This window comes from Dunckerocampus dactyliophorus, chromosome 1, assembly GCF_027744805.1.
Source record: "Dunckerocampus dactyliophorus isolate RoL2022-P2 chromosome 1, RoL_Ddac_1.1, whole genome shotgun sequence".
Classification (NCBI taxonomy): Eukaryota; Metazoa; Chordata; class Actinopteri; order Syngnathiformes; family Syngnathidae; genus Dunckerocampus; species Dunckerocampus dactyliophorus.
The window spans coordinates 17,555,593-17,573,828 of record NC_072819.1 but is presented as its reverse complement, the minus strand read 5'-3'; the positions used below and the strand labels follow the sequence as shown (position 1 = coordinate 17,573,828).

At 40.5% G+C, this 18,236-nt stretch overlaps 2 protein-coding genes across 14 annotated transcripts in view; one reads left to right on the top strand and one right to left on the bottom strand.

Moving 5' to 3' along the window:
- Positions 1–138: 138 nt before the first annotated feature.
- Positions 139–6,821, top strand: zgpat (zinc finger, CCCH-type with G patch domain). 3 transcript variants are annotated; one of them, XM_054780630.1, is made up of 8 exons: positions 141–376; positions 592–703; positions 820–1,242; positions 2,612–2,745; positions 2,830–2,991; positions 3,162–3,281; positions 5,768–6,179; positions 6,394–6,821. In XM_054780630.1, exons 2-8 carry the CDS (start codon positions 651–653, stop codon positions 6,530–6,532), a joined length of 1,443 nt encoding a protein of 480 aa, XP_054636605.1. In that variant the 5' UTR covers positions 141–376; positions 592–650; the 3' UTR covers positions 6,533–6,821. The 3 variants fall into 3 exon arrangements, with proteins under 3 accessions (XP_054636603.1, XP_054636605.1, XP_054636602.1); XM_054780628.1 differs by having other exon boundaries at positions 139–476; positions 592–1,242; XM_054780627.1 differs by having other exon boundaries at positions 142–376; positions 592–1,242; positions 6,394–6,820.
- Positions 6,822–9,485: 2,664 nt separating this feature from the next.
- LOC129178312 (voltage-dependent L-type calcium channel subunit alpha-1D-like) overlaps positions 9,486–18,236 on the bottom strand; it is a 145,968-nt gene continuing 137,217 nt past the window's right edge. For 4 of the 11 annotated variants that reach the window (XM_054770416.1, XM_054770446.1, XM_054770474.1 and 1 more), the window contains 2 exons: positions 15,902–16,087; positions 9,490–13,431 (listed from right to left, as the gene is read on the bottom strand). In XM_054770416.1, coding sequence (XP_054626391.1) covers positions 13,144–13,431; positions 15,902–16,087 — 474 coding nt within the window. In that variant the 3' untranslated portion in view covers positions 9,490–13,143. Of the gene's footprint in view, positions 13,432–15,901; positions 16,088–18,236 lie in introns of all 11 variants that reach the window. The other 7 variants (XM_054770455.1, XM_054770464.1, XM_054770482.1 and 4 more) reach the window with 3 other exon arrangements.

Sequence of the window (18,236 nt, the reverse complement as noted above, 5' to 3'; positions counted from 1 at the left end):
TTCAAAAATAAATACAGTGTTGCATTTAGCAAAAGTGTTAATTATGAATATAAAATCTAAGATTACATATGCAATTCAACACTTTATTTAATTCATAAATGTATGCGATAAAAGGACATTGTTTGCACAACATCTAACGTCTTTATATGTGCAGTCCAAGCAAAGGAGTAGTTTTCTTTGAAAACCACAACGGAAGTTGTATTCATGTTAGCCGCTTGATGCTTACCGGCGGATGTTGTTTTCGGATGGTCCAATAATGTCTGAAGTGAATTTAGCTACATTTGAATGCTGTGTTATCGTCTTAAGACGAATCTTTTAGTTTTTATCACATTTTCTGTTGATGCACCGGTTTTAGACAATTAACATAATCGCCAAGGTAATACCGTTGCTTTTATTACTATTTATGAGCGTTAGTTTGAAGGTGGCTTACACGGAGCTAGGCTAGCATCAACAGGGTTTGCTAGCATCAGATCTAAGTAAGATACGATGTAATCGATGCATGCTTATTAATGTTATTTGATTTCTATTAGTGAACCTGTTTTTTGTTGTCTGTTATTAATAATAAAAATGAGTCATACTGGTGCTCTCCAGTTTTACCAGATCTGGATGCCTACAATTCCCATCCTGCCCAGTGCACAGTGACACTATGGATGAGGACACTCTGGAGGCAGCCATCACTACCTATGAAGCCCAGCTGCAGCAGGTGGATGCCACCTTGGCGGCTGGCGTGGACCCCTCCCAGCAGCATGACCTGCTTAAACTCAGAGAGGACCTGTGTCAGCTGATAGAACTCACCAAGGCCAGCTTGTTGTCTTTCAGAAAGAGTCAGCTTCTGACCTCCCTGGAGGACATCAATGGAGCGAAGGCCAACACAGCCGAGGCTAACGCACAGGGCGATTTGGATTCCGAGTTTTCTGCTTTCTACGCTGAGCTGGGGGAGTTTTCGGGCAGCAGATCTGATGCAAATGAGCCAGATCAGGAGAGTGAAGGTGATGTAGATGAAGAATGTGAAGAGGAAGAAGAAGATGAGGAAGAGGACACACTGAGTGGCACCAAAGTAAGAGCACCATACAGGACGTCGTGGGGGACACTGGAGTACCACAATGCCATGGTGGTGGGGGCAGAAGCACCAGATGGAGATGAGGCTCAAGTTAGAGTTTTGTACATTTACCCCACTCAGAAGTCCATGAAGCCCTGTCCGTTCTATCTGGAGAACAAATGTCGCTTCCCAGTTAACTGCAGGTGATTTTGTCTTATCTCCAGCTTTACACTATAACAGTTTATTTGTTAGTTTGTTAGTGGGTATGTTTGAAGCTGTATCAAAGCTCTAGGTTATTATTATTATTGTTATTACTTTATATTATTGAGGTGGTTAATGCTTCATAAAAGAAATGAAAAATGAAACATTGTATCCTCCAAAAAGTTATTGTAGGAGGAGGATTTTTACTTTTACTTTAGTAAGAAAATTGCATTTAAAATAATGTCCTGTAAGTAAGTAAAATGTATTTATTTAGCACCTTTCACAGACAAAGAAAGTGCTTCACAATCATATTAAAAAATCGCAGTATACACACAGTTGAGAGCCCAAATAAAACAACACAGTCATATCAGCCCAATCAGAAAGCTTCAACAAAAACCATTTAAATTTGGTTTTAAAAGCATCAACAGAGTCTACTGTACGCAGAAAGAGAGGAAGATCATTCCAAAGTCTCGGAGCAACAGCCTGAAAAGATCGGTCACCTCTGGTCCGGAAACGAGTACGTGGAACCATCAGTAGGTTCTGATCCACAGACCTCAGAGTGCGAATGGGAGTGTAGGGCTGAATCACATCACTGATATAAGAAGGGGCCTGACCATGCAAAGGTCTAAAAGTGAGAACTAGAATTTGAAAATTTCTCCTATAGGAAACAGGCAGCCAATGAAGAGATTTTAGAACAGGGGATATATGTGTCCTCTTATTTGTACGAGTCCAAATCCTTGCTGCAGAGTTGTTCACCAATTCAAAAATCACCAACCAGACAGCTTTTTCTTGCCTAGACATGAGAAGAGACTATTACAGTAGTCTAATCGCGAAGAAACAAAAGCATGAATGATTAGCTCCAGATCGTCGTGTGACGCCGTATTTCTGACTTTGGACATTTTTCTCAATTGAAAGAAACAGTTTCTCGTCAGCTGTTTACAGTGCTGCTCTAATGACATGTCCTTGGCAAAAATAACACCCAAGTGTCTTCGGGATGTCCATTTAATATTATTGTACTTTTTTAATTTGATTCAAACTTCTATAATCAGTAGCTGTCTTTGCTGATTGTCACATGGTTCTACTGCCATATACTGTAGTGAAGTGCATTAGTTTAACTTACCAAATACTTACCTTGCACTATAAAGTGCTACTTTAGTTTGAATACACTGCACTGTAAAATTTAAGCATATGTGTATTCCAAGATGACCAGTCCAGGGTGTACCCCGCCTCTTGCCGGAAGTCAGCTGGGATAGGCTCCAGCATACTCACGACCTTAGTGAGGTTAAGCAGCATAGAAGATGGATGGATGGTGTATTCCAAGATTTGCATCATTAAATATCTGGCAATCTTGCACATTTACATTATGTAAAGGTTCTCCCATGGTGAGGTGGTGTGTGTGTCAGAGCTCAGAGACTTCCTGGATTGTGACCTCAGTAACCTTGAGGAAGGCTCGTCCTGTTTGGCTCAGCACAAGGATGGCATCTGGTACCCAGCCAGAATCGCAGGTACTGTGTTTCTTTGAGGAGCTTGATGATGATCATAGTTTAGAGAGAGCTAAGAGCTATATCAGAAATTCTTCCTCTTTGTAGATATCAACAACGGCTTCTACACTGTCAAGTTTGACTCCCTGCTGCTGAAAGAGGCTGTCGTCGAGGCCGATTGCATCATTCCACCGTTGAGAGAAGACGACCCGCTGTCCTCTGACTCAGACCAGGATGACGGTGATGATGATGATGTGGCTTTCGCTAAAGGTACATTTTATGGGTGCCCGGTCAGTTGCCTGCACAGTCGCTGTTGCACACTCCTAGGTTGCCATATGCCAGCTATTGTAATCCCTGATTGGAATTCCTCCCATTCTCTAAAATAAATATATGGGTTAGTTTTGGTAATACTGTACAATTTTGTGTCTCAACTTCAACAGTTATGGACTCAGCTGAAGACCACGCAGCAATAAATACTACCATTTTTGGAGGTTGGGAGGCCCACACGAGAGGCATCGGATCCAAGCTAATGCTAAAGATGGGTTATGAATATGGGAAAGGTAGGTAATGTAAGGACGTTGTCACTGTTTTTATTGATGTTGATTTAAAATCAATCAGAGAAGTCTTAAATATGCACATAAAAAAAGATTAAGGCTGTCAAAAATAGTGCGTTAACAATGGTAACTAATTTATTTCATTAGTAGGTTACATTTTTTAGCATAAATAACAAATATGCATCATGACACACCATGCCTCTCTGTTATGACGACAGACTGAAGAACAGTGTAGCGTCCCCACACAGTCACACAGTGTCTGACGCTCTTTTCTAACTTTATTTTGACCTAAACACATCAACAGCAGTGCAACTCCAACACCATGTATTAAGTGGTGTGAAAAAAAAGTGTTTGCCCCTTCCTGAGTTCTTATTGTTTTGCGTGTTTGTCATCAAACAAATTGAAATATTGCTCAATGACAACACAACTGAACTGAACACAAAATGCATTTTTTTTAAGTGAAACTTTTTATTATTAAAGGAGGGGAAAAAAATCAAAACCTACATGGGCCTGTGTGGCGAAAGACCACGCACAGAGGACAGTGTCAACGCTTTTAAGAAAGATCTACAAGAACAAAGATGGGAGAGTGTGTACAGCGGAAACAATGTGGATGAAGCATATGAGCACTTTCTAAACACTTACTGCATACGGAGCGCTATGATAAGAACTGTCCCTTGAGAGAAATGTCCAAGAAGCAAAATAAAAACAATCAGCCATGGATGACAAAAGGACTAAAAAATGCCTGTAAGAAGAAAAATACATTATATAGGAAATGTATCATTCAACTAAACTAAAGAAGCACAAAAAAACGTATAAGACATATAAAAATAAGTTGACAACAAACTTGTAAGAAAGAATTTTATAGGCAATTATTAGACAAGAATAAAAACAACATGAGAGCAACTTGGGGCATCCTAAACAGTATTATAAGGAATAGTACTAAAAAAAGCAAATTACCCTCATTATTGTATGGCTGGAAACACCAATAAAGATTATATGAATGAGGTAGTGGAGAAGTCTAATAACTACTTTGTAAATATTGGACTGAAAGAACTGAAACTGAAAGAAGAGATTTCAAAATTCTGGATGGAGGAGGAATGGAATGAAACTATTGACAGGAATCCTAATTCTACTGTATGTTCCAATTCTAATCAATGATATTGTTAACAAATGTAAAGCAAAAACATCAATTGATTGTAATGGTATTGGAATGGAAATGATAAAAAAGGACATTGAGATAGTAGAAAGAAAATCACTCCATGCTCTTTACTGTTCTTTGGTATTACCATATCAAACTTATTGTGTGGAGATATGGGGTAATAACCATTCAATTAATCTTAATTATTTCTAAATGTCCTGCAAAAAAGATCAGTTAGGAGAATCCATAACACCGCGTATAGAGAACATACAAATCCTCTATTTCTAAAATCACAAATATAAAAATTCGCTGGTCTAGTAAATTTTTGAACAGCTACAAATTATGCATAAAGCAAACAATAACCTGCTGCCCAAAAATGTCATACATTACTTTTCTATAAGAGAGGAGAAATATGATCTCAGGGAAAAACTAAACTTAAAACACTTATATGCGAGAACAACGCTAAAAACCCACAGCATTTCAATATGTGGAATTAAATCAATATTCTGTGTTCTGTTATGGCTATTTATACTGATTATTATTTATTATGATTGTTATATGAATTATTTATGGTGACAAAACATTCACCGGCCGCACGGTGGTCTCGTGGTTAGCATGTTGGCCAACACAGTAACAGTCTGGAGATCAGGAAGACCTGGGTTTGATTCTCCCTTGGGCATCTCTTTGTGGAGTTTGCATGTTCTCCCCGTGCGTTTTCTCCGGGTACTCCGGTTTCCTCCCACATTCCAAAAACATGCATGTTAGGTTAATTGGAGACTCTAAATTGTCCATAGGTATGAATGTGAGTGTGAATGGTTGTTTGTCTATATGTGCGCTGCGATTGGCTGACGACCAGTCCAGGGTGTACCCCGCCTGTCCCGAAGTCTGCTGGGATAGGCTCCAGCATGCCCCCGTGACCCTAAAGAGGAGAAGCGGTATAGGAAATGGATGGATGGATGGAATACCACATTCTTACATTGTTACATACCTTATCATTTTCTTATGTATTAACTGGCAAAGATTACTTATGGAATACAGGAAGTGAATAAATGTATTTCAATATATGTGGAATGGATGGGGGGTAGGATTAAATAAACTTTGCTTCTTCCTACTCCTTTTGGACATGTGGAACTGTGAATTGTACTATGTGATGTACTCCATCGTGACTTGTACACATGTTCAAATAAAGTTAAACCATTACCATTAGCATTACCACTGATATGCATGACCATGTCACTGTCGTAGCGACATACCGTATCAATAACACCTAAAACAGTAGGCCGCTTTATCATCTATTGTCTTCTTAAATGGGAACATGATGGATGGAGATTATAAACGAGTTTTGTCTTCTCAGGTTTAGGGAAAACGCAGACGGGCCGAGTGGAGCCCGTCATGGCTGTGCTCCTCCCCAAAGACAAGTTGCTGGACCAGTGTGCCGAGCTCACTCAGAGACGGCGTCAGAGCAAACAGCAAAAAGACGGCGGCGAGCAAGTGAGAAAACCAAAGCGGCGCCGGAAGCTCAGAGCGGCCAGCGGGGAGCGCCACACCGTCTTTGACTTTCTTAATCACAAGCTCGGCGCCAAGAAGCAAGATGCTGCCGATGACGGGGCGGCATCTGCAGCACTCAGTGGCGTGGAGGCCTACAAGGGGGGCAAAAGCACCAAGCGAAGTCTGAATGTGAAACTGTTCCAGGCAGCCCAGAGGGTGGCGCAGACAGAGCGGGAGATCCAGAACTTGACCCAGTCACTCAGCAGGCAGACGGGCAGGTTAGTACTCCTGGCTGCTAGCGTTAATCGTCATTCTTTGTACAAATACAAGGCTACCTCAAAGTTTGTGCCTTATTGTATTTGTAAAAGCACCATACTGTACAATATACATACCATTTGTTGGCGATGCTGCCTACACTTTGGGCTGTGGTCAACGTGTATATAAGGTGCAATATATTTATTGTCTTTGTCGCAAAAAAAAACAAAAAAACAGGGACGCGTCCAGAGTGAAGCAGCTGGAAGAGAAGCTGTCGTCGGCTCGTCGGCTGCTGGCTCAGCAGAAGGCCCAGGAGCTGTCTATCCAGAGAGAACACAACAAGGCCGACACGCACAAGAAGATGACCGAGTTCTAAACTTTGTTTTTTTTCATGGCTCTGCTGGGGATTTTTCTAATATTGGTTGTTTTCCCACAATAGACCGTACACACAATGTCATGAGCTTGTTTTGAGTTGGAATGATATTTTTAAACATCATGTATGTATGATGAAGTTTTATTTCTTCACACTAAAAACACCATTTTGAGACTTTAGCTGTGTTTTTCCTTACCTCTGTGGAAAGCAGCTCCTTAAGAATTCATTTCAGAAGAATTTAGCCGTAACTCGTACGTTGCTGGTTGTAATCTGCAGTGGTTTTTCTGTTTTATCCCTTAGCTCACAGGGGTGTCAAAATCGTGCCGTGGAGGGCTGAGACACTGCAGGTTGTGTTTCCAGCCGGTCACTAAAGCAAGTGATTTTAATCATCAACACCTCCGTCAGTTTGAGGGTAGGAGCTCTTAAATTAAAATCACCTGCTGGAGAAACTGGGCGGAGACAACCTGCAGTATCTCAGCCCTCCATGGGATGAGTTTGACAAATGTATTTGTATTTTGTATTTGTACTTTATTAATCCCACAGCGGGGAAATTCACTTCTTACAGCAGCAAGCAAGATACGCAAGTAAAGAATACATAGTGACACATGGTTCAGGTGGTGCAGGTGTTGTAGAGCCTGACAGCGGTCGGTATGAAGGACCTGCGGAACCTCTCCTTCTTACACCGTGGGTATAACAGTCTGCTGCTGAAGGAGCTGCCAAGGGAAACAACAGTGTCATGTAGCGGGTGAGAGGTGTTGTCCATGATGGATGTCAGCTTAGCCAACATCCTTCTCTCCCCCACTTCCTCCACGGAGTCCAGAGGACCGTCCAGGACAGAGCTCGCTCTCCTGATCAGCCTATTGATCCTGCTCCTGTCCCTGTCCGTGCTGCCCCCTCCCCAGCAGCCCACAGCATAGAAGATGGCTGAGGCCACCACAGAGTCATAAAAGGTCCGTAAAAGAGTCCTGCACACACCAAAGGACCTCAGTCTCCTCAGCAGGTGGAGGCGACTCTGGCCCTTCTTGTAGAGGGCGTGGGTGTTGACGGACCAGTCCAGTTTGTTGTTAAGGTGAACACCCAGGAATTTGTAGCTGTCTACCAACTCTATGTCCGCTCCCTGGATGTTCACCGGTGTGAAGTGAGATGTTTTCCTCTGGAAGTTAATGATCATCTCCTTTGTCTTGCTGGTGTTGAGCTGCAGCTGGTTAAGCTCACTCCAGCTGACAAAGTCCCTGATGACCGTCCTGTACTCCAGATCATTCCCCTCTGAAACACAACCAACGATGGCTGTGTCATCGGAGAACTTCTGGATGTGACACTGTGTGGAGTTGTGTGTGAAGTCCGAGGTGTAGAGGGTGAAGAGGAAAGGGGAGAGCACCGTACCCTGAGGGGCACCTGTGCTGCAGAGTACCATGTCAGACACACAGTGACGGAGCCTCACATACTGTGGTCTGTTGGTGAGGTAGTCTATAACCCATGCAGTCAGGTGTTGGTCTACTCCCACACTCTCCATCTTCACTCTGAGTAGTGACGGCTGGATGGTGTTGAAGGCACTGGAGAAGTCAAAAAACATGACCCTCACAGCGCTCCCGCTGTCCTCCAGGTGTAGCAGTGATCTGTGCAGCAGGTAGATCACTGCGTCGTCCACTCCGATCCGAGGCCGGTAAGCAAACTGCAGGGGGTCCAGCTGAGTGCCCACCAGGGGTCGCAGGTGCTGCAGGATAATCCTCTCCATGGTCTTCATCAGGTGAGAGGTCAAGGCAACAGGCCTGAAGTGGTTAGGCTCCTTGGGACGCGGTGTCTTTGGGATCGGGACCACACAGGAGGTCTTCCACAGGGCCAGGACTTTCTCCAGGCTCAGGCTGAGGTTGAACAAGTGCCTGAGAACTCCACAGAGCTGGTCAGCACAGTCCTTGAGGATTCTAGGGCTGATGCCGTCCGGTCCCGGGGCCTTCCTTGCCTTAATCTTCTTCAGCTGACTCCTCACCTGATCATCAGTTATGGAGAGGGGGGTAGAGGATGGCTGGGATGGGGATGTGGGGGTGAAGAGTGGTGAGTTGGTAGGGGAGGGAGGGGGGGCAGACTCAAATCTGTTGAAAAACAGATTGAGTTCATCTGCCCAGATTTTGTCCCCACTGGCTTGGTCTCTCCCCACTCCTTTACCATGGCCTGTGATGGTCTGCAGGCCTCTCCAGACTTCCCTGGCATTATTCTCCTGCAGCCGCTTCTCCAGTTTCCTCCTGTAGCAGTCCTTCCCCTTCCTGATCTTATGCCGGAGTTCCCTCTGGACTCTGCACAGCTCCTCCTTGTCCCCCGAGTTGAAGACCCTCTTCTTCTTGTTCAGCAGGGCCTTAATCTCAGAGGTCACCCAGGGTTTGTTGTTGGGAAATCACCGCACCAACTTGGAGGGCACAGTGTTCTCCACACAGAAGTTGATATAGTCTGTGCCTTAAGAGCTCCTTAAAAATAAATTACAAAAAAATGTATGCTTACCAAAAACTACTGTAACAATATTATATCAATATATTTTTACACTTTAAATGAGTCTTTTTAAAACAATTTCAGCAAATAGTAAATAGAAATATAGATACAAGTATTAATTAATTAATATGTATTTATTCATTAATTTTGGGTATTTATCTTTTCAAGGATCAGTATGTTTACCTAGCGCCACTTAAAAAAATAATTAAGAAACGAAAACTAAAATAGCACATTTTGCTGAGTGCACTGAATGGGAAGAAGTAGTGCCATCTGGTGGAAAAATATAATCCACTACACATTGAAATGTTAACATTAAATTCATACAGTATTAAAATAAATTCATTTTCAATGGGTCATTTTCGGTTACAAGTATCAAACAGCATGTGTTGCTTTTTGTGTATCGCTGCAATTTTAAGCTAATTTAAGGAACAGACATGACAATTCTAAAATGTTTGAAAAGTGAATATCCACTAGAACTTCAACCTATATTCTTTCATCCATCCATCCATTTTCTATACCGCGGGGGTATGCTGGAGCCTATCCCAGCTGACTTCGGGCGGCAGGCGGGGTGCACCCTGGACTGGTCGCCAACCAATGGCAGGGCACATATAGACAAACAACCATTCACACTCACATTCATACCTATGGACAATTTAGAGTCACCAATTAACCTAACATGCATGTTTTTGGAATGTGGGAGGAAACCGGAGTACCCGGAGAAAACCCACACACGCACGGGGAGAACATGCAAACTCCACACAGAAATGCCCAAAGGAGAATCGGGAATCTTCCCGATTCTCTTCTTCCAAACAACTAAACCAGAAACTTTCAAGTTAGTGTTTTATATAAATACTGTACAGTTTTTTTTTTTTTTTACAATGTTACTTAAGTAAATGTAAAGCAGTGGAACATTACAAAACAGATACATAAAAAATAAAGATTGCACATACAGTACATACACGAAAGGTGCCAAAAACTCAAATATTTTGGATAAATGACCTGCAAACCCCCCCAGCGATCACTCATATTTCCTGATGTTGTTAAACCCCATTTTATGACATCTGAATTTTTTTCAGCACAAAACTACAAATTTACACAATGGGGATTTTTTTAATGCATTTTTTTGTTATTCAACAGGTAGGCTTTGGTTTTTCGGTATACGGTAGACTAATCAGTGGCTTCATACGTAGTTAAAGAAACGAAGCAAAAGTATTGTTACATATTTGTAATAAAAATATTGTTATATTATAAATTGTATTTGTATTCATTTGCATCAAGTCAATCAGGTGTAACTAATAAGAAAATCAGATTTTTTTGTAGTATTAAGATTACAAAATTATTCATTAAATAGTAATTAAATAATTATCCATTACCTATTAGTAAGTTAGATATAACCATCATTATTTTTCTTAAATGACGAAAGTTACAAGAATACATTTTATTTTTAATACAAAATGTGTAGATGTATTTCTTATCTTTATTATTAGATTTATTTTCATTTTAGATTTTGTCATCCCAATATAAATCATTTTGTAGTTTTTGATAGTTTACATTTTATTAACATATTACATTGTGCAATTGTGCAATGTTTCTTTCTTCTTTTTTTTATTAATAATGAAAATAAATAAATGGGAACAGTCAATCCATATATACATATATATTTATTTTTGATTTTGATTTTTTGAAGAAAATATAATCTTCCTTTAGATCAGAGGTCGGGAACCTTTTTGGCTAAGAGAGCCATGAAAGCCACATATTTTAAAATGTATTTCCGTGAGAGCCATATCATATTTTTTAACACCGAATACAACCAAATGTGTGTATACAGTATTTAAGGAATACTAGCAATTTTAGAATATCAGTCTCTGAATGTATTCTTTGTAATAATGTTGTTATATTGAAGCTAACCAATAATAAATAACTTTTTACCATTAATGCAACTTCTGGTGCTGCATGGTTTTGTGACCTACTCCGTATCTTTCTTTCTTTTCCTTTTTCATCAAAAGGGTTGTCTCTTCACAATTAGCTAGCTGACTATTTGATTAAAGAAGGTTTGATTAAAGGAGGGACAACCCCAATAATAATCAAGTTTTGGTGTCTGACACGGAAAACATGGGAAGGACAGCTGGCATTGCGCTAGAAAAAAAAATGGATGGGTTTAAAATGCATTACAATGCATATTTTGAATTTTGTAATGTTTCTGTTTCTGTAATGTTTTACTTTAAAATGTCAGGAAAACAAATTAAAATAAACACATTTTATGGTGTTAAGAAATGTCTGAGAGCCAGATGCAGTCATCAAAAGAGCCACAACTGGCTCCCGAGCCATAGGTTCCCTACCCCTGCTTTAGATGGTGTTGTTTAAATGTAAAGCCGGCAGAATTAATGACCAATATCCATTTGAAGCGTACTTTTTGGAGCCGTGAGGGGAAGAAATGAGGAAATGAGATTGTGGTGATGTCATGACAACTTAAGCATGATAAATTGACATTTTTTTACCCTGAGACCCGAGCCCATAAAACACATTAAATGACGTTACTAGTACATGGTGTAGTGATCTAAACATGTTGCAGCAGTTTGTGACCCCCATTTGTCCTCTGTTCAAGTTAATCGTTGCATTTAGTGTGCAAGACAACGTATGGAATATCATGTATGCCTGAAAATATCCTTCATGGAAATAGGAATATGTCATTGGGAAGCAGGAAGATATGCCTGAGGACAAAGACTATATTTATAGATTTGTTTTGTCTCAAGTGATATGTATTTTTCTTTTCAAGTCCAGTCAATAACATGAAGTCACATCCAAAAATGGTAAATTAACGGCTTTAGTCCGACTTCTGCACACATAAATTGACAAATAAATACAGTGGAACCTCTGCTAAGGTGGAACAATAAGGAATTTGTCACAAAGTGTATGGAAAAATATGCCTCTGTTGCCCTAAGGTCATATTTTTGTGAGGCTTCAGCTCAGTCAGTATTAACTAAAGCATTAACTCCTTGAGCTTTGTATTTGCGTTTAGCGTTTTTGCTTGATGCAGCTACAAAAAGATAGTTAGAATTGGAAATGGTGACATAGGAAAGTGGTATGCACATCCGACATGTCCTGGTTGCTCAGTACAATGAGCCGCATTAATGCTTCTTTTTATGACAGTTAAGAATGTGGGAAAGAAGAGTGATGCTTCTTATTTGGCTTGTTTGTATCCACACACCACCGGGGATGGCATGGAGGAGAAGTGTGACGATAACGATAGAACAGCAAATGTTACACATCTGACATGTCCTGGCTGCTGCAGCCCAGTATGATGCTTTTTATTTAGCTTTTTTTGTCACCACAGCACAGGTACAAATGGTGGAACGAAGCATAGTGATGTGAGCAGCATTAATGCGACGCATCTTGCAACCTTAACTTCTTTTTACACTTGGAAGATGTGAAAACAATTGAGATGCTTTTTATTTGACATTTTTGGTAGCAAGAAGGTACGAATGTGGTGATGGCCATAGAACCCTAAACGTGTTACACGTCTGATGTGCACATTTTGGCCAAACCCTCACGGTTAACTTCTTTTTACACTTGTATGACAGTTAAGCGTGTGAAAAAGAAGAGTGATGCTTTTTATTTGGTCACCACAGCATAGAGGAAAAGTGTTTGATAGCCATCAAGCAGGAAACGTTATACGCGTCCGTGTCCTGGCTGCTCATCTTCTTTTTACACTTGTATGACTAAATGTGACCGAAAACATTGCCTGCACCATCAATAAAGGTGTTATGATGGCCCCAGTTTGAGCTTGGAACACATGGTTTCTATTAGCACGACTTCCAATGGGGAAAACTAGACGGTGAGAGGTTCCACTGTATTTCAAGTATTATTTAAAGTGGAGACCAAATACTTACACACTCACAAGTCTCGTCACCGTAATTGATCACCACTCGTGAAATGAAACCATCAGCATTCACACCTGGGGGAGGGGGGGCTATAAAAAAATAAATGACATCTCATGAGTGTGCTTGTTTTCATAGGTGTTGTTCAGTTGGTGTCGTGTCGAAAGACAAAACAAGGCACTTCATTCTCTTATGTCGTCTATTGCGGGAGGACAATCCATCAATCTATAGTAAAAAAAATCCATCGTGTTGTTGCTATATTGACGTGATGCATATCATCTCGTCCGTGAGGTCCTCCTCCTGCTTGGCGGCAGCGGCGTACGTCTCCTCGTCGCTGTAGTCCCGCATGTTGTGCACGGCGGGTTCCGAGCTGGCGGTCCCCGAGCCACCCCCTGTGTCGGCCATGCTGCCGTTCAGCAGGTTGCTGGCGGCGCTCTCCATCTCGTCAATGGTCAACTCGCAGGCGTCTGCGATCTCCTGTTTGGTGGCCGATACAAACTTGGGATCCCTGGCATACTTTCCCAGACCCTCGGAGATCAATGCCTGGGAACCAAAAATGAAAGAAATGTTGGACAGGTGATGATCAAAAGGCAATGATGTCGCCATTGCTCAGATGTCATCCCTTATAGTGCTCACAGCCACTGGAGCTCACACTCACATTGTTTACTATTTTTGTATTGTTTATATTACATTGGATTTTTTCATGACTACATTCCGTAGCTTAATTATATTGCCAATGTATCCATTTTTTAATATGTTATAATAATAATAATTATTATTCTGTAGCTTTCTATATTGTCCATTTACTCATTTGTTAATATGTTATAATTATTATTATTATTTGTTGCAATTGGTTTTGATGTGTAATACTCATTGCATCCCCCAAGAGGACTTGGTTTAAACTTGGGATGTCCGATAATATCGTCAGGCTTAAAAACGAGATATGGGGTCATATCGGCATTAGTTTTCAAGATTCAAGAGATTCAAGAGAGTTTTATTGTCATGTGCATAGTAAAACAGCAGTTATACTATGCAATGAAAATCTTATTCTGTTCATTCTCCCAAGAAAAGAAAGAAAACACAAGAAAGAATAAGAACATAAGAAACATAAACACATAAACATATATACCAATAAATTAAGCAACAACAACAGAAGAGACATTAATACAGATATAAATAAATAAATAAAGTGCTATGAGTGTGTGCGTGTGTTGCGTGCGGCGTGTGTGAGTGCTTCGTTGAGGAGCCTGATGGCCTGTGGGTAAAAGCTGTTTGCCAGCCTTGTGGTCCTGGACTTCAAACTCCTGTAGCGTCTGCCTGACAGTAGGAGTGTGAATAATGAGTGTTGTGGATGTGTGCTGTCCTTGATGAGGTTGTGTGTTCTGCGTAGGACTCTAGTTTTATAAATGTCTTGCAGTGAGGGGAGGGCTGCCCCAACAATGTTCTGTGAGGTCTTGATCACCCGCTGGAGTGCCTTCCTATCACGTGTTGTACAGTTACCGTACCAAACAGTGATGGAGGCGGTAAGGACACTTTCGATAGTGCATCTATAGAAGCAACTCAGGATTTTGGTGGACATGCCGAATTTCCTCAGTCTTCTCAGGAAGTACAGTCTCCTTTGGGACTTCTTCAGAATTTGTTGGGTGTTGTGAGACCAGGTGAGGTCCTCGCTGATGTGTGTGCCAAGGAACTACCGGTGCAGCAACAAGCCACGCTTGCTAGCTCAGTATGTCTGTGGTCTGGAATTACTTGCGGGGTGGGGGTGGTGGGGGAATGTGCAGCTTTATATAAATTGGATAGTTACCAGCATTATTTCATTGGATTGTTATTTGTGAATTTGACTATTGGTCATGATGTTTTGACTGTATATTTTGTTGAGACGAAATGTTTAAAATAAATGTGGCTTTAAAATAAATTTGTCTATAACTTGTATTCGATATTGTAGTATCTGTCTTATTTGGCTGTGTTTTAGCAGTGTTTATATGTGAAAATGTGAAATGCATCCAGTGGCATCACAGTACAAGAAGCACGATTCATAACACAAGATGTGAGATTAGTTTGAGGGAAGAGCTATACTGTCAATATCGGTATCACTTGATATCGTTACCAGAAATGAAGCTGGACAATACTGGGATATCTGTTAACCCTGATATACTTTGCATCTCCAGGCTGCTTGGTATTTTTTGAAAACGTTTTGTTTTCATTATTATTATGCGGAATTATGCAATAACGTGTTCGATTTTGACAGATCCAGGAATTTTTTCATTAAAAAGAATTATAAAATAATAATTAATAATATAAACATTTAAAATGTGTATTTAATATTGACATAAAATGAATAAATAATATAATGGAAATACAAATTTGAGTCATTTTAATTGTAATATATTATTTATTTTTTATTATTTACATTTTTTACATGTCTTTAAATCATTAAAAAAAATTAATTGAATAATTATTTTTAATGAATTATTCTAATTAATTTATTACTTTTTTATTTATAAAATAATAATCTAATAAAACTTTTTATGTAACGTATGTTTATGGGTGAATTTTTATCTACATGTGATTTCTTAGTTATTTTTGTAAATGTGCAAACATTTTTTTTTTTACTTGTTTCATGTTGGCATTATGGGGTGTTGTGTGCAGACGTTTGAGGACAATAATTCATTGATTCCATTTTGGAATAAGGCCATAACGTAAAAATGTGGGACAAGTGAAGTGCTGTGAATACTTTCCAGATGTGCACTTTAAACCCACATATCTAAAAAAGTGTTTTATTTTATATAGATTTAATTTTCACTGTTGCAACCAAAGCAAAAGATGTTTTTATTTTTCAGACATAAAGTTAAAAAAGGTTGTTTTGTTTTTATTTATCGGAGACAGCAATGCATGCAATGCAAATTAGCAATGCAGTGTGTGTATGTTTTAACTTACATGTCCCAATATTTTTGTCCACAGAGTGTACAGTGTTGTGAGTATGTTTGGAAGCTCAGTGGTCAAAGACACTCACCGCCTCCACCAGACTGTTGGCGCTGCCTCTCTTCTGCAGGAATTGCGAGCAGCGCCCTGTGGGAAGGTGAAGCCGAGAAGGCGAGCGGCCGTGGACGGACACGCCGTCCTGTCCATCCGTGTACCACGAGCTCCTCTTCATTGCCGCCGGGATGTTGCCCACGCTCCCTGAGCTCCTCCAGTCCACCTGAGGAAAGGTATACTATAGTCTTTAATGCATTACAACCCTCTATCATACAGGAAACCAGATGTGCTACCTTCAGTGGCTGGATGATCACTATCAACATGTCACTTCTTCCAGCTAATAAAAACAACGACTATAATAAATATGAGGCATTTATTTTTTTAACAAGGCTTCTGATGCGGTCAAACTCAATTTGTATGCTTGGGAAATTAGCAAATAAGACCCAGTAAGACATTAAATATACAGTATATACGCACGTGTGTGTGTGTGTGTATTTATATATGTATATGTAGAGAGTAGACAGCGAGAGCGAGAGAAATACACTCCTGATCAAAATCTTAAGACCAGTTGAAAAATTGCTAAAATTTGCATTTTGCGCATTTGGATCTTTATGAGGACCAGTACAGGGTGTACCCTGCCTGTCGCCCAAAGTCAGCTGGGATAGGCTCCAGCATGCCCCCGCGACCCTAATGAGGAGAAGTAGTATAGAAAATGGATGGATGGATCTCAATGAGGTTTTAAGTAGAGCTACAATATGCAAAAACAAGAAGGGGGAGTGAGACAAAAAACATTTCCTACTGAGAACATCTTTTGTTCTGGTTTGGAGAGTTTTTTGTTATTTTTTGAGTGACGGTCTTAAAGTTTTGATCAGCTGATAAACAGCCTATTTCAGTTTAATTGTTGTTTTCAATAAATTACTTTTTCAAAGTGCTTTTTGTCACACCTCCCCCTTCGTGCTTTTGCATATTGTAGCTCTACTTAAAACCTCATTAAGATCCATTCATCCATCCATTTTCTATACCGCTTCTCCTCTTTAGGGTTGCGGGGGCATGCTGGAGCCTATCCTAGCTGACTTTGGGCGACAGGCGGGGTACACCCTGGACTGGTCGCCAGCCAATGACAGGGCACATATAGACAAACAACCATTCACACTCACATTCATACCTACGGACAATTTAGAGTCTCCAATTAACCTAACATGCATGTTTTTGGAATGTGGGAGGAAACCGGAGTACCCTGAGAAAAACGGGTATTTATTCTGCCCATTCCGATACCGACGCTTCATTCATTCATTCATTTTCTATGCCGCTTAATCCTCACTAGGGTTGCGGGAGTATGCTGGAGCCTATCCCTGCTGACTTTTGGGCGGGGTCCGATCATCCATGAGTGAAATTGGCCGATACCAATCACATAGATTAACTGTAAATTTTTCAATTTAATTTAGGATGCGTGCTAATTGGCCAGGGGGGCCGTATAAGAGGGAAGAGTTAGGACAATTCCAAGGTCCCCTGACTGCCAGGGCGCCTGGAATTCTTGGTTGCACCCCTGCTATATTGGCTATATGATATGAAAAATGGAACAATAAAATCACCTTCATTTAGACAAAAACATATTTTACTTGCTTTTTCAAGAGAACATACATCACTCGTGAAACTTACAGAGCCTCCTTTAAGGAGACTTTGGGATGTGAGAGTACATCGTCTAATGGAGCTCTAGGGACTTCCAGAAAACAATCGGCAAACCTGTTGTCTTCCACCGCTGAGAGAGGCTGGTCTTCTAGTCTGATGAATTCAACTCTTTTTCCAAGCTATTTGCTTTAGACCTCTGACTGTTAAGCACATACGGGCGAGTGTCAGTGTTTAGGCTACCTTAGCTGCCATTTGACTGATGATGACATTGTGAACGGCAGGTAAGTTCCACATGGCAGACATGTTTGTTTTGGGTTTGGCACGCCTGCACAGTGTGAAGGAAAGTGGGTGGGGGATGATCACTACGGGCTGTAGGCTGCAATAGTCCGAGGTGATCGCTCTTGTGATCGGCTTTGAAAGGCATTTATCGACATATGCCGATCACATGCTTTTTCACGGATCGGTGGCCGATCAATTGGAGCATACCTACTTATAATAATAGATTATGAACATTTGTTTTTATGACAAAAGCAAAAAATAAAGTTTTGTAAAGCACTCTAAATATTTCTAAATAGTTTTTCAGCATTTCATTTAATGTCCGATACAAGGATTGAAAGTTAAATTAGTAAATACAAACAGTACATGACCATTTTCTGACATATGACAACACTAGAGCTACTTTTAATATGAATGGCTTAGAGTTTCTCAACGTATGATTTATCTAAGACTGAACAGCAGTTTCT